Source organism: Nycticebus coucang, chromosome 18 (assembly GCF_027406575.1).
Source record: "Nycticebus coucang isolate mNycCou1 chromosome 18, mNycCou1.pri, whole genome shotgun sequence".
Classification (NCBI taxonomy): Eukaryota; Metazoa; Chordata; class Mammalia; order Primates; family Lorisidae; genus Nycticebus; species Nycticebus coucang.
Window position 1 is genome coordinate 71,241,457 of NC_069797.1, and position 16,963 is coordinate 71,258,419.

Sequence of the window (16,963 nt, forward strand, 5' to 3'; positions counted from 1 at the left end):
TACATGTATGTATATATCTTGACAAATATTTAGTGGAATATTCCAAAATTATCTTACAGTCGCAGTTTTCTTCACTGCCTTTAAACAAGTAAGCACGGCAATTACAATAAAATACAACTAAGTACAGACGCCCTGGTTAAAACATCTGCCCGATGGTCTCTGAGTCTCCTGGATCAGGTGTCTAGAAATGCCCCCTACCCAGGACACAGAGATGGGTCCACACTAAGGGAGACGTTTTCCCCCAAAAAAGGACGGTGTTACTTTTTACACTTCCTGAGAGTTATCACAGAGCCAGCCGTGAATACGAAGCTATTGTATGGAGGTCTCTTAAACTCATAAACAAACAGTAGCGTACTAGAGACATCCAATTCAAGAGAGTTACATTCGTTTAAAAAGGAAATACTGTCGAACAGGGTTGTAACTTACTACTTCATGAAAAGTTCTGTTTCCTATGAGAAATGTCGGCTTCTTTGGAGAAAAAAACAAAATTAGAAAATATCTTCAAGAAAAATATGAATATGAATCTTGCAATAGTGTCTGTACTTTGCAAATGAGAAGCAAAAAAACCCCAAGATTTTAATCAGATTAGGCCAATTCATGAGGATAATTTTATTTGAGGCGAATTTTTGCAAGAGCCCCAGAGAGGGGAGTTTAAAATGAAGAGTATTCCACAGTGGTGCGCTGACTGGTGATTCTGAAAGCAGGCGACGAAGATGTTTCTTCTGTTACAGAACAGAGCACTCTGCACTGACCCAACCCGCCTCTAAGTAGTTCGTGTACACATAAAGGTTGTGCTCAAATCACATTTGAAATACATCTGAGACACCTCCACCGCCTTCCCCAGCACTCACAGCTGTGTGCGGGTCTCAAAGGACGGGACTGAAGTTGGAACCCCGGACCATTCCCCCTCCCGGGTGTTTTGTAAAGAAGAGCAAGATCCGGCGAGCAGCACCACACCGCCGGAGTGGACTGTTCTGTCTGGCCCGTCACAAACCAAGTGACCGGTCTCGGTCTCGGCCTCGGCCTTGCTGCTGCTTTTGCAAACTTGAATCTCTTAAAACCAGAGCAGTTTGCAAACTTTTCCGAGCCGTATGGCTGCTGACGGTTTTTGACTCGCCCGGAGGCCAAGAGCTGAATGTCCAAGCGGCAGCCCTGCCACTAAGGAACGTCGGACGGATTGGGGGTCGGGGAGGAGGAATAGAAGGACTTGTCAGAGTTCAAGGTCGGTGGGCGCGGGGCTACTGTGTCGCCGCTGCCGCTGCCGCAGCCGCCGCCAACCTTTGCCCGGACTCCCTTAGCTTTGGTTTTCATTGATTCCCTTGGCAAAAGCGCAACAGAGTCCTAACCAGACGCACCAGCCCCGGCGAAGCAGAGCATGTTAATCTATTTATGTGGATTATTACGGAGGAAGAACAGCGGGCGTTGAGTCACCAAAACATTTGCTTTAAAATACTATTTCCAAGCACCTTGGGAGGCAGGCAGACTCCGGGAGCCTAAAGTAGGTTACGCTGCAAGGAGCGGCTGCTTTTCGAATACTGCAAACTCTAGCTAAGTCCCCAGTACCGCCGACAGAGCAGTGAAAAAATGTGGGGGGTAGGTAGATCCTAGCCTCGACACACACACACACACACACACAGGATTCGCGCAAATACAGCACCAAAATTCTGACATTCCGAGAGTGCGGCAAACTTACACACTTGGACGTCCCGGTGTCCCCCGCCTTTCCCGCAGCACCCCCCACCCCACCCCCGCACCAGACCGTCCACCCTTTGGCTGCAGTCCCCTCCCTCCTCCTCTCTCCAACCTCTTACCCAGCCCAGCGCAACAATCCTCCTCCCCAAAATCCAGCCCAATCAGCTGCCTGCCAAGCCCGGGCCTGTGGCGCTGCGATTGGCTGAGAGCTCTAAGGTGAGGGGGAGTATTTATTAAAGAGACCCGGGGCTGGGAGTTGGAGAGCCGAGAGCGGAGCTCAAAACCGAGAGGGAAGTTCGGTGGCGCGGAGACTGGCCAGGTCCACCCCGGGAGCTTTTCTTTGAGGGAGGCCAAGAGAAGGGGTGCAAGCACCCCCACTTTTGCTTTTTTTCTTCCCCTCCTCCTTCAACTCTCCAACTCGCCTTCCCCCATTTGGAGAGGGCAGCTGCGGACTGGCCGCCGGGTGCCTTCCTAAGTGCAGCAGCCGGCAGCCGCGCCAACCGCCCCGGGAGCCGCTAGCTCCGCGTCCGGGCAGCCGAGGGGAGAGGAGCCCGCGCCTCGAGTCCCCGAGCCGCAGCGGCTTCTCGCCTTTCCCAGCAACCCGCCCCCTGTCCCGGGCCTGCGTATGAATCTCCTGGACCCCTTCATGAAGATGAGCGACGAGCAGGAGAAAGGCCTGTCCGGCGCCCCCAGCCCCACCATGTCCGAAGACTCAGCGGGCTCTCCTTGCCCTTCGGGCTCGGGCTCCGACACGGAAAACACGCGGCCCCAGGAGAACACTTTCCCCAAGGGCGAGCCCGATCTGAAGAAAGAAAGCGAGGAGGACAAGTTCCCCGTGTGCATCCGCGAGGCTGTCAGCCAGGTGCTCAAGGGCTACGACTGGACGCTGGTGCCCATGCCGGTGCGCGTCAACGGCTCCAGCAAGAACAAGCCGCACGTCAAGCGGCCCATGAACGCCTTCATGGTGTGGGCGCAGGCGGCGCGCAGGAAGCTCGCGGACCAGTACCCGCACCTGCACAACGCCGAGCTCAGCAAGACGCTGGGCAAGCTCTGGAGGTAGGGCCCGGCGGGGTGAGCTGCGCGGCGGCGGGTTGCTGGCCAGGACCCACTGTGCCCGCCCCGCCTCCGTGCGCCCGGGAATTGCGGTCCAAGGAGGATGCGGCGTGGGAGGGGGGGATGTGGAGACGAGGTGTAACTTTGGCTCAGAGTTTGACAAAGTTCTTGGATTGTTCAAGTGGACAAGGAGTGGAGGTGGTGGGTGGCAGGGATGGGGGAGATCGCCAGAAGGTGGGAGAGGACTTGTAGGAGACAGAAAGTCAGGGCTGCCAGCTTGCCAGCCAGTCTCTTGGAAGTTGGGGGAGGAGGACTCATGGATTGACCTCTCCTTTCCTCAGACTGAGCTCTCCCTTGTAGCCGTAACCCCACGGAGGTGCGGATGGAAGGTGGGGAGAATTCCAGGCTAGAGGAGAACCTTAGCAGGAAGGGGGGGAGTGGGACGCAACTGGAAAGAGGGGAGGAGGATAAGGGGCACGAGGAGACTTGCAGCTTAAGCAGTTGGGGGAAAGTTTTTAAAGGGTGTGGGGTGGGGAGAAAAATAACTCCAGTAGCAAGGCCTTTAGAGCGGCAGCGGCGGGGAGGTATTTTCATCTGCAAGGTTTCAGAATAAAAGGAAAGGGGAGGGGGCGGAGCGGGGAGTGACCGCTCAGGTCGGTATGCAAGAACAGAGAATTTTTTTGTTTTGTTTTACTTTTTTTCCTTTTTTTTTTTTAAGATTAGTTAGGAGCTTCAGCCACTGGAAAGCTGGAGTGGGGCGGGGGGGTACGCGCTGGCTGCGGAGTGGCCAGGGTCCCGCCCCCTCCCCCTGCGGCCCTGACGGCTCTGCGGCGCTCACTCACCCGCTCCCTCCTTTACCCTGCGCCTCCTCCCCTCCCGCAGACTTCTGAACGAGAGCGAGAAGCGGCCCTTCGTGGAGGAGGCGGAGCGGCTGCGCGTGCAACACAAGAAGGACCACCCGGATTACAAGTACCAGCCGCGACGGAGGAAGTCAGTGAAGAACGGGCAGGCGGAGGCCGAGGAGGCCACGGAGCAGACACACATCTCCCCTAACGCCATCTTCAAGGCGCTGCAGGCCGACTCGCCTCACTCGTCCTCCGGCATGAGCGAGGTGCACTCCCCTGGCGAACACTCGGGTGAGTGTGCCCTCCCGCCCCCAGCCCCAGGTGCCTGGCACACCCTCAGGCTTTGACCTGGGACATTCTCCTTTGAGGATTTGGCCCTCCTCTGGGAGGTAAATAATACCTTCTGCGCCTCATCTGGCTCCCCTCCCTACCCGGAACCCCATGAGGGGACGAGGGGCGTGCGCTCACACACACACACACGCCCCACGCAATCCCTGCATCCTAACAGATTAATTTTTTATTGCGAGGTAAAATGCCTTTACAGCTTTACAAGACTTGCCCCTTTTTCTCTTTGCTCCACCACCCCAAAAGCACACACCGAGCTCTTCTGCAGGTAGCAATTTGGTCATTCGGACCCTCGGGCCCCAGACCCTCCCTGATAAAAGGCGGCTGTCGGCTGTGTACTGGCAGGTTAATCATTGGCAACTTATCTCCAGCGCAGCGCGCCTCCAGCTCCGGCGAGGGCGAGGGTCCCTAAAACACCCAGCAACGGGGGAGGGTCCCAGGAGGGTTCCTAAGCCTAGGGCTTTTGCTTGACTCTTGTTGATTTTCCGGTGCTTTGTCCTCTTTTACTGCCTGCAGGGCAATCCCAGGGCCCACCGACCCCGCCCACTACCCCCAAAACCGACGTGCAGCCGGGCAAGGCTGACCTGAAGCGAGAGGGGCGCCCCCTGCCAGAGGGGGGCAGACAGCCTCCCATTGACTTCCGCGACGTGGACATCGGCGAGCTGAGCAGCGACGTCATCTCCAACATCGAGACCTTCGACGTCAACGAATTTGATCAGTACCTGCCCCCCAACGGGCACCCAGGGGTGCCGGCCACACACGGCCAGGTCACCTACTCCGGCAGCTACGGCATCAGCAGCACCGCGGCCACCCCCGCCGGCTCGGGCCACGTGTGGATGTCCAAGCAACAGGCGCCGCCCCCGCCCCCGCAGCAGCCCCCGCAGGCCCCGCAGGCGCCGCCACAAGCGCCCCCGCAGCAGCAGGCAGCGCCCCCGCAGCAGCAGGCCGCGCCCCCGCAGCAGCCTCAGGCTCACACGCTGACCACGCTGAGCAGCGAGCCTGGCCAATCGCAGCGAACGCACATCAAGACCGAGCAGCTGAGCCCCAGCCACTACAGCGAGCAGCAGCACTCGCCGCAGCAGATCGCCTACAGCCCCTTCAGCCTGCCGCACTACAGCCCGTCTTACCCGCCCATCACCCGCTCTCAGTACGACTACACCGACCACCAGAACTCGGGATCCTACTACAGCCACGCCGCGGGCCAGGGCTCCGGCCTCTACTCCACCTTCACCTACATGAACCCGGCCCAGCGCCCCATGTACACCCCCATCGCCGACACCTCCGGGGTCCCTTCCATCCCGCAAACCCACAGCCCCCAGCACTGGGAACAACCCGTCTACACACAGCTCACCAGGCCTTGAGGAGACCTCAGAGGGCGAAGATGGCCGAGAAGATCTTAAAAATTACCCCAGAAATAAATCAGCCAGAATTTCCTTTGGACCTTTTTTTTTCTTACTCCTTAAAGACACTTAAGCTAAAGGCAACTCGTACCCAGATTCTAAGACAGAAACATTATCTATCCAACGCATTGCCAACTTGTTGAAGCAGTGGCCAAGCCACCCTGGAAGAGATGGACCAGCCGAATCGACGAGAAACTGGACTTTTAAAACGTTGTTAGAGCGAGCCGAGCGTGGAGGACGATGGAGAACCGTGTGATCAATTTTGCTCAATCTCTCTGCCTGTTTGGACTTTGTAATTATTTTTTAGCAGTAATTAAAAAAAGTCCTCTGTGAGGAATATTCTCTATTTTAAATATTTTTAGTATGTACTGTGTATGATTCATTACCATTTTGAGGGGATTTATACATATTTTTAGATTAAAAAAAATTAAATGCTCTTATTTTTCCAACAGCTAAACTCTTAGTTAAACAGCGCGTGCCCTAGCTTTTCTTGCAACCAGAGTATTTTTGTACAGATTTGCTTTCTCTTACAAAAAAAAAGAAAAAAAAAAAAACAAAGACAAAAAAAAAACTTTTGTTGTATTAACATGAAAAAGAAAAACAGAAGTGTGTTATGAGATCAATTTGGGGAGTTACCTTTGCTTAATTCCTCAAGTCTTTCCAATTCTAGGAGGAGCTGCCTTAATAAAAAAAAAAAAAGAAAGGCCTTATTTTGCAAATATGGGGTAAACAGTAATAGTCTAGAGAAGCATTCAGTAAGCTTTATCATATATATATTTTTTAAACGGAGAAAAACACCTTGAGCCTTAAAATCATGCTGCTGAAAAATGCTTGTGCTCTCTTTTAGCGCATTTCCCCTGCCTTTGCTTGATTGCTGCAGTCTTAATAAAAGGCCAAAGGCAAGCGAAGGAAACGAAATCTGTTTTGGGAACGTTTCAGCAGCCAATAAGTGCCCCGGTGCGCTGCCCCTGGTTGCCTGCCCGGGCCCCACGTGGAAGGCAGATGCTCGGGCATTCAGACTGTCACCTGCGCCTCTCTGAACACCAGCAGTTAACCTTCAAGACATTCCACGTGCTAAAATTATTTATTTCGTAAGGAGAGGTTTTCACTTAAAAAATTAAAATCTTTTCTTTTTTTTTAATTTACTTTCTTTAAAATAGGTTGTTGGAGCCTTCCTCAAAGGGTATGGTCATCTGTTGTTAAATTATGTTCTTAACTGTAACCAGTTTTTTTTTTTTTTATTTATCTCTTTAATCTTTTTTTTTTTTTAAGCAAGTTTCTTTGGATTCCTTGTCCTAGATTTGTACAAATGCCTTTTTGTCTGTCTTTTTTTCTTTTCTTTTCTTTTTTTTTTGCTTTGTTATTTTTGTTGAAAACAAACTGGAAACTTGTTTCTCTTTTTGTACAAATGAGCGATTGCAAATGTAGTGTATCACTGAGTCATTTGCAGTGTTTGCTGCCACGGACCTTTGGGGCTGCCTGAGAGTGTGTGTGTGTGTGTATGTGTGTGTGTGTGTGTTGTGACACAAAACAATGCAAACGTGTTGCTGATATTCCCTGCTTGTTCTGTTGGAGAGGGAGGGTACTAGAGGGGGTCAGCCCACTGACAGACCTTAATCTTAATGACTTCTGTGGCTGGAGAGTTTGAGGATTGCTTTTTAAAAAAGACAGCAAACTTTTTTTTTTAATTTGAAAAAAGATATATTAACAGTTTTAGAAGTCAGTAGAATAAAATCTTAAAGCACTCATGATATGGCATCTTTCAGTTTCTGTATAAAAGCAGATCTTTTTAAAAAGATATTTCTGTAACTTAAGAAACCTGGCGTTTAAATCATATTTTGGCTTTAGGTAAGGTTCGGTTTGTGTTTGTGTTTTATTTCAGTTGTTCTCTGCCCCCTCCCCCAAACCTTTTGTTCTCTCTGTGAAACTTACTTTTCCTTTTTTCTTTCTTTCTTTTTTGTATATTATTGTTTACAATAAATACACATTGCATTAAAAAGAATATGGCCCCATGGATTTATTCACAGGTGGTTCTCCAATACAAAGAATGATCCGACAAATTTACAGAAGAGATTGTTAACTAGTGATTGCTGTGATGTTTTCTTTTTTTTTTTTTCATCTGCATCTTTGGCAATTCTAAAACAGACATTGAGGAAAAGACTATCTCCCCAAACCTAAGCAGAAAAATCTTGCCCAATAGGTCCCATAGAAAACTACACACCAGTAGTTGCCCACTCCAGCAAAACACTTGTTGTGGTTTCAGCAACCTCATGCTTCAGGGCAAAAGCAGTTCCGCTGTGGAGGTCAGAGGGAGTATTAGACTTGAAATCGGTAGCTTGTCCGTAGACAGAATGCCAGAGGGGCTGACTTGCTTGTCTGAATTTAATATGGCAAACTTTCTGTTACCTTGAACACATACCAAACAAATGGCAGAGGAAGCTGTTGAAAAGCAGAGTGTCTACAGGGAACCAACCTGTCATATTAACCCATTAAGTGATTCAGAGCCTTCCTGATTCTTCTGCAGAGACAATGGGAGGAGATTATTTTTCTATTCCTCTTAACTCATTCTGAGCAGATGCAGTGAAGAAATTAAGACCTAATCTTGTTTGCCTTGGCCCCAGTTACATGGGGAGTTTCCAGGTTCAGAGAAACATTCAGGTCATTTTTCACTAAATAGATGAAATCACCCCTCCCCTCCCACCCTCACATGGGTACACCTCCTCCTCCCCTACCCCACCCCATCCACACCCCAGCTGATGGGGGATGTGTCCCTAAGAAGTCACCTTCACCACCTCAAGCTGGTTTTACTACCAGGCCGGTGTCTCTGACCATCTTAACCAGAGCCCAGCCTCTCTGGCATGACCTCACCTTGTCTGTTTAGGCTGGTTGGATTCCCGGCTTGCATCCCACACCAGGATCAAGGCAACCAGGAAGATGGTAGTTATCAAATGGAGTCGACATTAGTACTCAGCCTCCTTTGCAAATTCCTTCAATAAACATTGATTGAGGGCCTGAGATCTGCTGGGGACTGTGCAAATCCCTCCCTTCCCCTCCAGACATGAAATTTTGTTCCTTGTTTGAGACGTAGCCTTCCCATTCACTTAGGCCCTCTATTCTTGCAAATTTCCATTTTATATATCTATAAAATCTTTTATCTTTTATCTTTTTCTTTTTTGTCTTGCCAACAGTCACAAAGTCTCTTTAAAAAGTCTCTGGTGTTCACTAATTGTTGTCACTTTATTCGTCTTAATCCCTTTGTCTATTAAAATCAACGCACCACTCCACCCTGACCACCACCTCCCCTACCAAATCTACGCATTCCTTAGGCTGTTCTCTCTTCAAGGAATGTGCTCTGTTCCTCAATGGGTGACCTTTGGCAGGACTTCCTGGAGGCAGAATGTTCTTGATAGGTGACCTAAGACATGTTGCTTTAACTTTCCTGTGCCTTGGTTTCCCTTTTGGTGAACAGGTTTATAATTCCTCCTACATGTAACAAAGTTGTTATTAGAGGAGCTTTACGTAGGAGCTGTGTGGGAACTGACTGCCTCTTAGTCTAACAGCAGTCTTCCTGCATTAGAATTTCTGGGAGTGATACCCAGGAAAAGGCGTTTTTACAAGCTTCCGGAGTGGCTCTGATACACAGTAGAAAACAAGAGACCCTGAAGTACAGGGAGACAATCCCTCGGAATCCCATTCACCCCTATCCACCAGATCTAGTCAAAGCCCAATATCACCAGATTATAAAATATTTTGGAGCAATTTTTATTCTAAGTCAGAAGCACAGAGCTTATCACCCGGGCAACAATAACACACAGATTGCAAACCTCGGAACAAGTCTTCCATCCCAGAAGAGGCTGGTGTGGAGATCCAAGGTATTTGTTTTTGTTCCACTCAAAATGAAACATTTTCTTTTTAATTATTTTAACACAGAAAGGAATTTTTAGCAAAAGAGAATAAAAACGAACTCATTTAGAAGCAGTCTTCTGGTCTATTATTAAACTACAATCGTGTGGATTCGTTTGAACTTTCCAAATTTCCTCCATCTCATTCATTCCCTTCCCTTGATTTCCAAAATGAACATTTTCGAGGCACCACTGTGGCATTTTTTATATTAAGTTAATTGATGACCTGTTGCTATAGTCAGAGAGATAGATTTACTATAAACCAAAGAAGTGAAAATTTCAGCACTCCTTAAAAGCACAGTCTGTTTTTAAGGCAATGTACTTAATCTCAAATTTTAAAACCTTATATTCTTTTTTTTATGGACCCCCCCCTCAACAAAACTCCAAAACTAAGTTTCACTCCTCAGAAAAGCTGGGTCTGCCCATGACTACAGCTGTTGGCTAGTCAATCATCCAAGTTTGCAAGCAAGATACTTTTCCTTCCGTTCTCAAAAATGCCTGACATAATAGAGGCTTAATAAATGCCTACCTATCATTATGTCCACAAACCTGATGGCATTGCCACAGGAAAGTGTAGGAGCCTCTGCAGTGCTTGTCCTTTGCAGGGTCTCATGCCTCTGAGACTCAGCCGATTTTCATTTATCATATGACATTATCTCTTGGACATAATAGCAGTTAAGTTAGGGAAAGCACCCAAGACCTGCACCCTAGGTCCTTCGCTTTCCTGTTCCTACTAATTTCTTTTTTTTCCTTTCTTTGCCTCTTCTCCCCCACATTTTCTGAGAGTCTCCCATTGACTTCCAGAGTTGGAAATTTCATTAAGGAATGTTAGCCTCAATTAGTCTATTGCTCTTTCATCACCCCCAGACTAGAATTATTTTACTCTGACTTTCTGGAGAATAATTCTTCTTACAGAAAGTACAACATGGGACAGGAAATTTTATGGGGAAAAAAAAGACAGAATTTGGGGTAATATATACATTACCCTGAAGGGACAGTTAGGACACATCCCTTGAGTGTTCAGGATTTCATAGTGAACCTAATCCCATTGCCAATATTTGATGCTGCCACATTCCCCTTTAGGAAAATTTCTGCTCCTCTTTCTTTCCATAAACATGTGTTGAGTATTTTCTGTGGATGAGGGTACAACTGTGAACAAGAAAGTCTACCCTCATTGGGCTTATGCTTTCATGAGAAGAAGGCAGCCAAAAATAAATAGCATTCCCCGGTATTTTCTTTTTTTTTTTCTTTTTCTTATTATCTTCTTCTTCTTTTTTTTTTTTTTTTTCCAAAACAAAGACTCACTCTGTCACCCTGGTAGATTTGTCATAGCTCACAGCAACCTCAAACTCCTGGGCTCAAGCAATCCTCCTGCCTCAGCCTCCCAAGTAGCTGGGGCCATAGTCAACCACCCCAATACTCAACTAATTTTTAAGAGATGGGGTTTCAATCTTGCTTGAAGACCATACAGGCTGGTCTCAAACTCCTGAGCTGATCAATCCCCCCACTTCAGCCTCCCAAAGTGCTAGGATTACAGGTGTGAGCCACTGGGCCCAGATGCCTTGGTATTTTCTTGTTTACATGCTATGAAAAAAATGCAACTGACTATGGCCCCTTTGGAGGCAAGGCACAGGAGACAGCACAGATTGGCAGGTGACTAATTGGAGACCGGTTTCCATGAGCACTTACTAAGCATCATTTTCTTCCTCTCCTGATTATCGTTCATTTTCCAGTGACATGAAATTGACTCAATTCACATAAGATGACCCTATTTTATTTGTACCTTAGCCACTCCCTCCTGGCCTGCCCCCCTCTTCTCCCTAATAAACTTCTATGTATCTCTCTACTTCTTTTTGTTTAACATACTTTATGAATTTATTTATGCAGAAATGGGATCTCACTATGTTGCCCAGGCTGGTCTCAAACTCTTTTTTTTTTTTCTTTTTTTAATGTTAAATCATAGCTGTGTACATTAGTGCGATCAAGGGGTACAATGTGCTGGTTTCGTATACAATCTGAAATATTCTCTCTACTTCTTGATGAACCATGGATTCATGTCTTTTTACCAAAGAGCCCAAGAGAAGGAGTAAGTACTTAGTATCTAAAGGGTCTTTGATCTCCAGCGTTTGGTTAATATGCCCTGTAGGACTATGCAACCAGAAATTAGATGAGAAGTCTTTCAGTTTGGCTGTACTCTCATTGAAAAAAAATCTTTTATGCCATATTTAAGCTGTTCAAGGAACTTTGATCTCTTTCAGAATATGTGCATTGATTGAGATCTGATTTCTTCTATCATGGAGTACTTTAATTGTGGAAATATCTTACCTCTGCATGTCCCACCCAATGTCCCAAAGTGGCCCACGTCTACACCTACATGGTGTGTCTTCTCATTGTTCCAGATGATAGCCTTTCAAATGTTTGTACAGTCTTTGTTTTCTTCCAGTCTTCTTTTCCCAAGCCAAACACTTCCAATGCATTTTCTAAATGACATGGTTCCCAAACTATTTCTTATTGTTCCTTTTTTTTTAATGTTCTTTATTAATAGTATTTTCAAATCAGTGCACCCAGAATTATTTCCAGAACTCCACATACTTATCTAATACAGACTACAAATACATTTATCATTCCTGTAATGAGAAAGTAAGTATGCTTCTATTCATTTAAATTAAAATTGTATTAGGTCTTATAACAGCCAAATCACCCAGTTATGTTATGTTGAACAATTTCTTACCTAACCTGTAATTCCGCAGTTGATTTTTTAACCTAAGAACCAACTTTTACATTTACCCCTCTTTGACTGCAGAATGACATATACAGGCTCAATGGAAAGGAAAAAGAGGAGAAAGGATTTACATCATTGAGCCCTTACTTGGCCAGGCAGTGTGACAGATGTTTTATATACATGATCTCATGTAATCCATTTAATAACCCTTAGAGGCAGGTGTTATTATTATAGTTCTATAAAGAAGAACTGAGGCTCAGAGAGATTAAGCAATTAACCTAAGGTCAAATAACTAGTAAATGGTCCTGGCAACTACAAGAGACTCTTCTCATGCCCTCAGTTTTCTAAAGAGAATTTAAAATCGAGTTCATATTGGGGAAGGAAGAATAAATTGAGAAATACAATTCTTATCTTGTAAATTATGTTACAGGCAACCTCTTAAAGAGAAATCTCTTTAAAGCAAAATCCGACCATATGACTTCCTATTCTAAATCTCCCAATGGCTACCTACCCAATTGGACTAAAATCCAAATTCCTTATAGTGGGATTTAGCTGCCCTACTCCAGGGGTGAGCAAACTACAGCCTACATACCAAATCCGGCCCAACACCTATGGTTGCAAATAAAATTTTATTGGAACAAAGTCATGCCCATGAGTCTATATATTGTCTCTGTGCTTTCCTACTATATGACAGAGTTGAGTGGTTAGAACAGATAAAGTAGTGAGCAAAACGTAAAATATTTACTAGCTGGTCCCTTTACAGAAGGGGTTTGCTGAGCTCTGCCCTGAGCAATCTGGCCCTAGACTATTCCCCCGACCTCGTCTCTTGCTATTATATTACTCTTCTTATTCTCTTCGCCCCACCTCTTTCTCACTCTCACATCTCCCGAGCTCTTTGCTATTTCAGGGGCTTTGCATTGACTCCTTTTTTGACCTCATGCACTCTTCCCTCAGAACTTTCCCTGTTGTTCCCTTTCCATCTTTCAGATATCAGCTGAAATGTCACCTGCTCCAAGGGACCTTCCCTAACCATCCTAGATAGAGTTATCCATACGCTGTCACCCCTGTCACCCACTGGCCCATTATTCCTGTCTGTCTTTGCAACGTCATCACTTCCTGAGATTATCTTTGGTGTTTATGTGTCTGGGTCCTCCAACGAAGGCTTTGAACTTTATCTTGTTCTATGTCACCTCTAGTTTGCTTAGAACAGTATTTGACACATCATAGGGGCTCGGTGACTATGTACTGATGAATTCATTGACATATTAAGTTTCTTTTATTTCCTCGCATCCTGAAATGAGAATCTAGTATGAGAAGGGTAAAAGTCAGCAATTTGTTCTGTAATTAAATACTCAATTCAATGAACATTTGACGAATGTTTACTATATGCCAGGTAGGAGCTAGAGACTGAAAAGTTAATAAGGCGAAGAGTTCGGGAGAAATTAGACAGTAGCCTTGACAGTTGCTTTAGAGGTGCACATAGAATGCTACCCAGATGCAGAGTAGAAGCCGAAGAGAGCCTGCTGGAAGGCGGGGAGGCTGAGGGAAGACAATTCAGCCACAAAGAAGGGACCATGCAAACAGACAAAGGCAGGAAAACAGCTTGTGCTTTGGGCTAACTGCCGGCTGGTTCAGTGTGACTAGGATGAGGTAGGGGTAGGGAAAGAACAGAAAATTCATTGAGAGCTGCCGAGATGGAATCAGAGTAAACTTTAGAAGGATTTTAACCAGAAAATAGCAGGAGCTGTTCGTTGTGTTTTTTAAAAAAGAGGACTTGTTTCCCCTGCACCAACCCAGAGTTTTGACTCTGCTGTCAAAACCTGGGAACGGGGAGCTCACTTAGGGGTCTCTTGTGTAGTCCACTGTAGCAGGGATGAAGAGAAGCGGGTAGCTATGAGAGGACTTGGGGCGAGGAGTGGTAGGGATGGAGAGTTAGTGAGACGAGGGCCCCCAAGAAGAGACGGTGGCATCAAGGACAACTCCACACTCGGCCTTCAAGGGTGGGGGAGAGGTGGTGTCATTGAGCAAAACTACAGACTGTAGAAATCTGATGGTTAGTTGCATACATAGGTAACTTGTGTGCATTGTGACCAAAACGCAACTCTCTATTTGCCTTCATTGACTCTTTTTAGACTTTATTCAGGAGCTCCATCTTTCCCTGGCCCTGACTGTTCGTTGGAGATGGCAGTGGGAAATGGGGGAAGTAGGGGACATGACCTTTTCCATCATTATCAGAAAATAAGAAGTCCCCTTTTCATGTAGTTGTTTTAATTTTTGAAGTCTCATTTTATTTATGGATATGCCCCCTGGCCGCCCTGAAAATTCCTAAATTGGTTTAATATTAAATCTTCTCTCCTCTTCAACTCATGATTGCTTCAGGATGAAATCCTGCAGTGGGGATGAGGAGGTCCTCACCTTCTCTGAAAGCTCCCTCTTCCTCAGAACACCTTCAGCCTCCTTCTGCTGGGGTCTCCTTGTCCTTGCAGACAACTCTGCTAAACAGGACCCAAGATGGTGCCGCCAATGGTTGCTAGCTCTTTCAGGAGACCTACCACATTTGGACAATGGAAACCCATCTGTCCCTTAACTGAAAGAAGTGAACACTTCTCACGTTTCATCCTGGGCACCTAGATTCTGCAAGAAAGAACCATCTTCAAAGCTTTGCAGGAAACCTCTCTGAAAGCCCCATTTGCTCAGCGTAGGGATAGTGGGTGGCATCTCCATATCTCCCCAGGGAAGAGAGGATGAGTAGCCACTGGTGGCAACCACTTTCCAAAAAGCAATTTTTACAGATTTCCTTTTCCCTGCCACACTCTTCCCCTCCTTTGTTTTATTGTGGGGAGGAAAAAAAAAAAACCCTTACACACAGTGAAATGCAGAAATCTTATGTGTGCAACTTGGTTTTTGATACGTGTGCATTTGAGCAACTACCACTCCAGTCAAATTAGAAAACATAACCATACCCATCACCCCAGAAAGTCCACTCACGGCTTCCAGTCTCCATCTCCTGTAGACAACCACTGCTTTGATTTCTAGCACCATTGATTAGAGCCTGTTCTTGAACTTCACATAAATGGAACTATACAATATGTGCCCATCTTTATCTGATTTTTTTTTTTTTGAGACAATCTAACTCTCTTGCCCAGGGTAGAGTGTCCTGGTATCAGCCTAGCTCATAGAAACCTAATTCCTGGGTTCAAGTGATCCTTTTGCCTGGCTAATTTTTCTATTTTTTAGTAGTGACAAGGTCTCACTCTTGCTCAGGCTGATCTGGAACTCCTGAGCTCAAGAGATCCTTCCTGCCTCAGCCTCCTAGAAAAAGGAGGATTACAGGTGTGAGCCACAGTGCTGGCCCTGAACTTCTCTTACACAACATAATTTTTGAGCTTTGTCAATGTCATTCCATGTGTCTGTAGTTCATTCTTTTCTCTTCCATCGTATGAGCCTACAAGAATACATTCATCCATTTTCCTGCCAATGGCCACAGGTACCATTTCTGGTATGGAGCTATTGTGAATGAAGATGATATAAATATCCCTTGGGTAAATACCTAGAAATGTGATAAACAAATAAATGCTTAACTTTATAAGAATTTGCTAAGCCATTTTTCAAAGGGCTTCAATCATTTTACACTCTCACAAGCCATGGAACAGAGTTCCAGTTCCTCTAGGACAAGGCTAACCTTTGTTGTCAGATTTTTAAAATTTTGATACCCATATTTTGGGTGTGAAATGGTATCTTATGCTTTTTAAAAAATAGGGTATTTTATTTTCTTGATTGACATACAACTATTGTACATATTTGTGGGGTACTCAGTGATGTTTCCATACATGTGATGTGTGATTCAATCAGGGTACAGACACAATCATCATCTCAAACATTTATTATTTCTTAGTGTTGTAGACATTCAATATCTCTAATTACATACACTCCCTCTTCTTCAATGCCTTTTATGTAATAGTTCTCTCGCCCATTATTTTACATTACAAAATTCAAGGGATGTCAGATCTGACTACCCCCACACTCTTCTGGAACCCTAATGTTTATTTCCTTTCTTTGGATGGGAAGAGCTTAGATATTCATTTTTCTTATGACTTTTGATTTCTGCAGCTGCCCCAGCACTGTATGAATCTAGCCAGACTCATGTGGGGATGTGCCAAGCTCTGTGAGGGAGCCGATTATGCTGGTTCTTCAGGTCCAGCTGGGGACAAATAGGGCTGGGGATCCAGGGCTATTTAATGTGAGATTCTGTGGCCACTTCCAGACAACTGGGGAAGTGGAAGGAGTCCAGGGATAAGGAGGGGGATCATGTTCTGAGTGTCCTTCATCTCTGCAAATTGAGAAGAGACACTTCTCTTCCAAGGTTCCCCAAAGCACAGACAGAAAAAGGAGTGTGCACCCTCATTTCCCTTCATGCTTAAGTCCCCTGGATCTCAGAATTACCAGGCATTAGTTCCCGTCTCCCCAGTCAACAGATATGTCCAGAGCCAATTTTGAAAGTCCCTGAAATTTCTGAAGTCTTCTCTGAGCATGAGCACACATCTGACCTCTGAGTCAATTTCATCACCCAGCTGGCCCCTGTGTGAACCCATGCCTCCATGGAGAATTCTTGAAATCCATCCCATTCTCCACCTGCAGCTGTTTTCTGGGATTTAAAGAAAAAAAAATGATATGGTATTTTTAAGTCTCCCCAATGTCGCCACCCTTAATCCCCTATTCCCACCAAGACTCCTCTCCTTCAATCTTTACCTGTGTTGTCTGATCATTTTGATTCAACTGTAGTGCGAGTGGGTGACTATCAGAACCAGGCTTGCACCTCACACCAGATGGCAAAATTAAGATGGCAGGACAGTTACTTGAGCCAAGAGGATATCAGCCAGGAGTTTCAGCCAATCAACAGACACGGGGCCAAATAAAATTCAGCTGTCCAGCTAGAGGCCAGCACCCATAGCTATTAATAATCAAAATTGTCCTTGTGGGCATACAGTGTGGAAAGAACTGTCT

The 16,963-nt window shown here is 46.0% G+C and overlaps 1 protein-coding gene and 1 long non-coding RNA gene across 2 annotated transcripts in view; one reads left to right on the top strand and one right to left on the bottom strand.

Moving 5' to 3' along the window:
* The window catches only part of LOC128571175 (uncharacterized), an 85,563-nt gene extending 83,824 nt beyond the window's left edge, over nt 1-1,739 (bottom strand). Inside the window, exon 1 of the long non-coding RNA XR_008375690.1 lies at nt 1,694-1,739. This is a non-coding gene — a long non-coding RNA (uncharacterized LOC128571175). The remainder of the gene's footprint in view (nt 1-1,693) is intronic.
* Nucleotides 1,740-1,956: 217 nt separating this feature from the next.
* Nucleotides 1,957-7,334, top strand: SOX9 (SRY-box transcription factor 9). The gene is made up of 3 exons (XM_053570094.1): nt 1,957-2,748; nt 3,628-3,881; nt 4,452-7,334. Exons 1-3 carry the CDS (start codon nt 2,318-2,320, stop codon nt 5,294-5,296), a joined length of 1,530 nt encoding a protein of 509 aa, XP_053426069.1. The 5' UTR covers nt 1,957-2,317; the 3' UTR covers nt 5,297-7,334.
* The last annotated feature ends 9,629 nt before the right edge of the window (nt 7,335-16,963 follow it).

Bases quoted from the DNA above. Each gene is read 5' to 3' on its own strand.
- SOX9 (XM_053570094.1), top strand. From the start codon at position 2,318: ATGAATCTCCTGGACCCCTTCATGAAGATGAGCGACGAGCAGGAGAAA. The intron at 2,749-3,627 runs GTAGGGCCCGGC...CCCCTCCCGCAG, and splicing joins ACGCTGGGCAAGCTCTGGAG to ACTTCTGAACGAGAGCGAGA. The intron at 3,882-4,451 runs GTGAGTGTGCCC...TACTGCCTGCAG, and splicing joins CTCCCCTGGCGAACACTCGG to GGCAATCCCAGGGCCCACCG.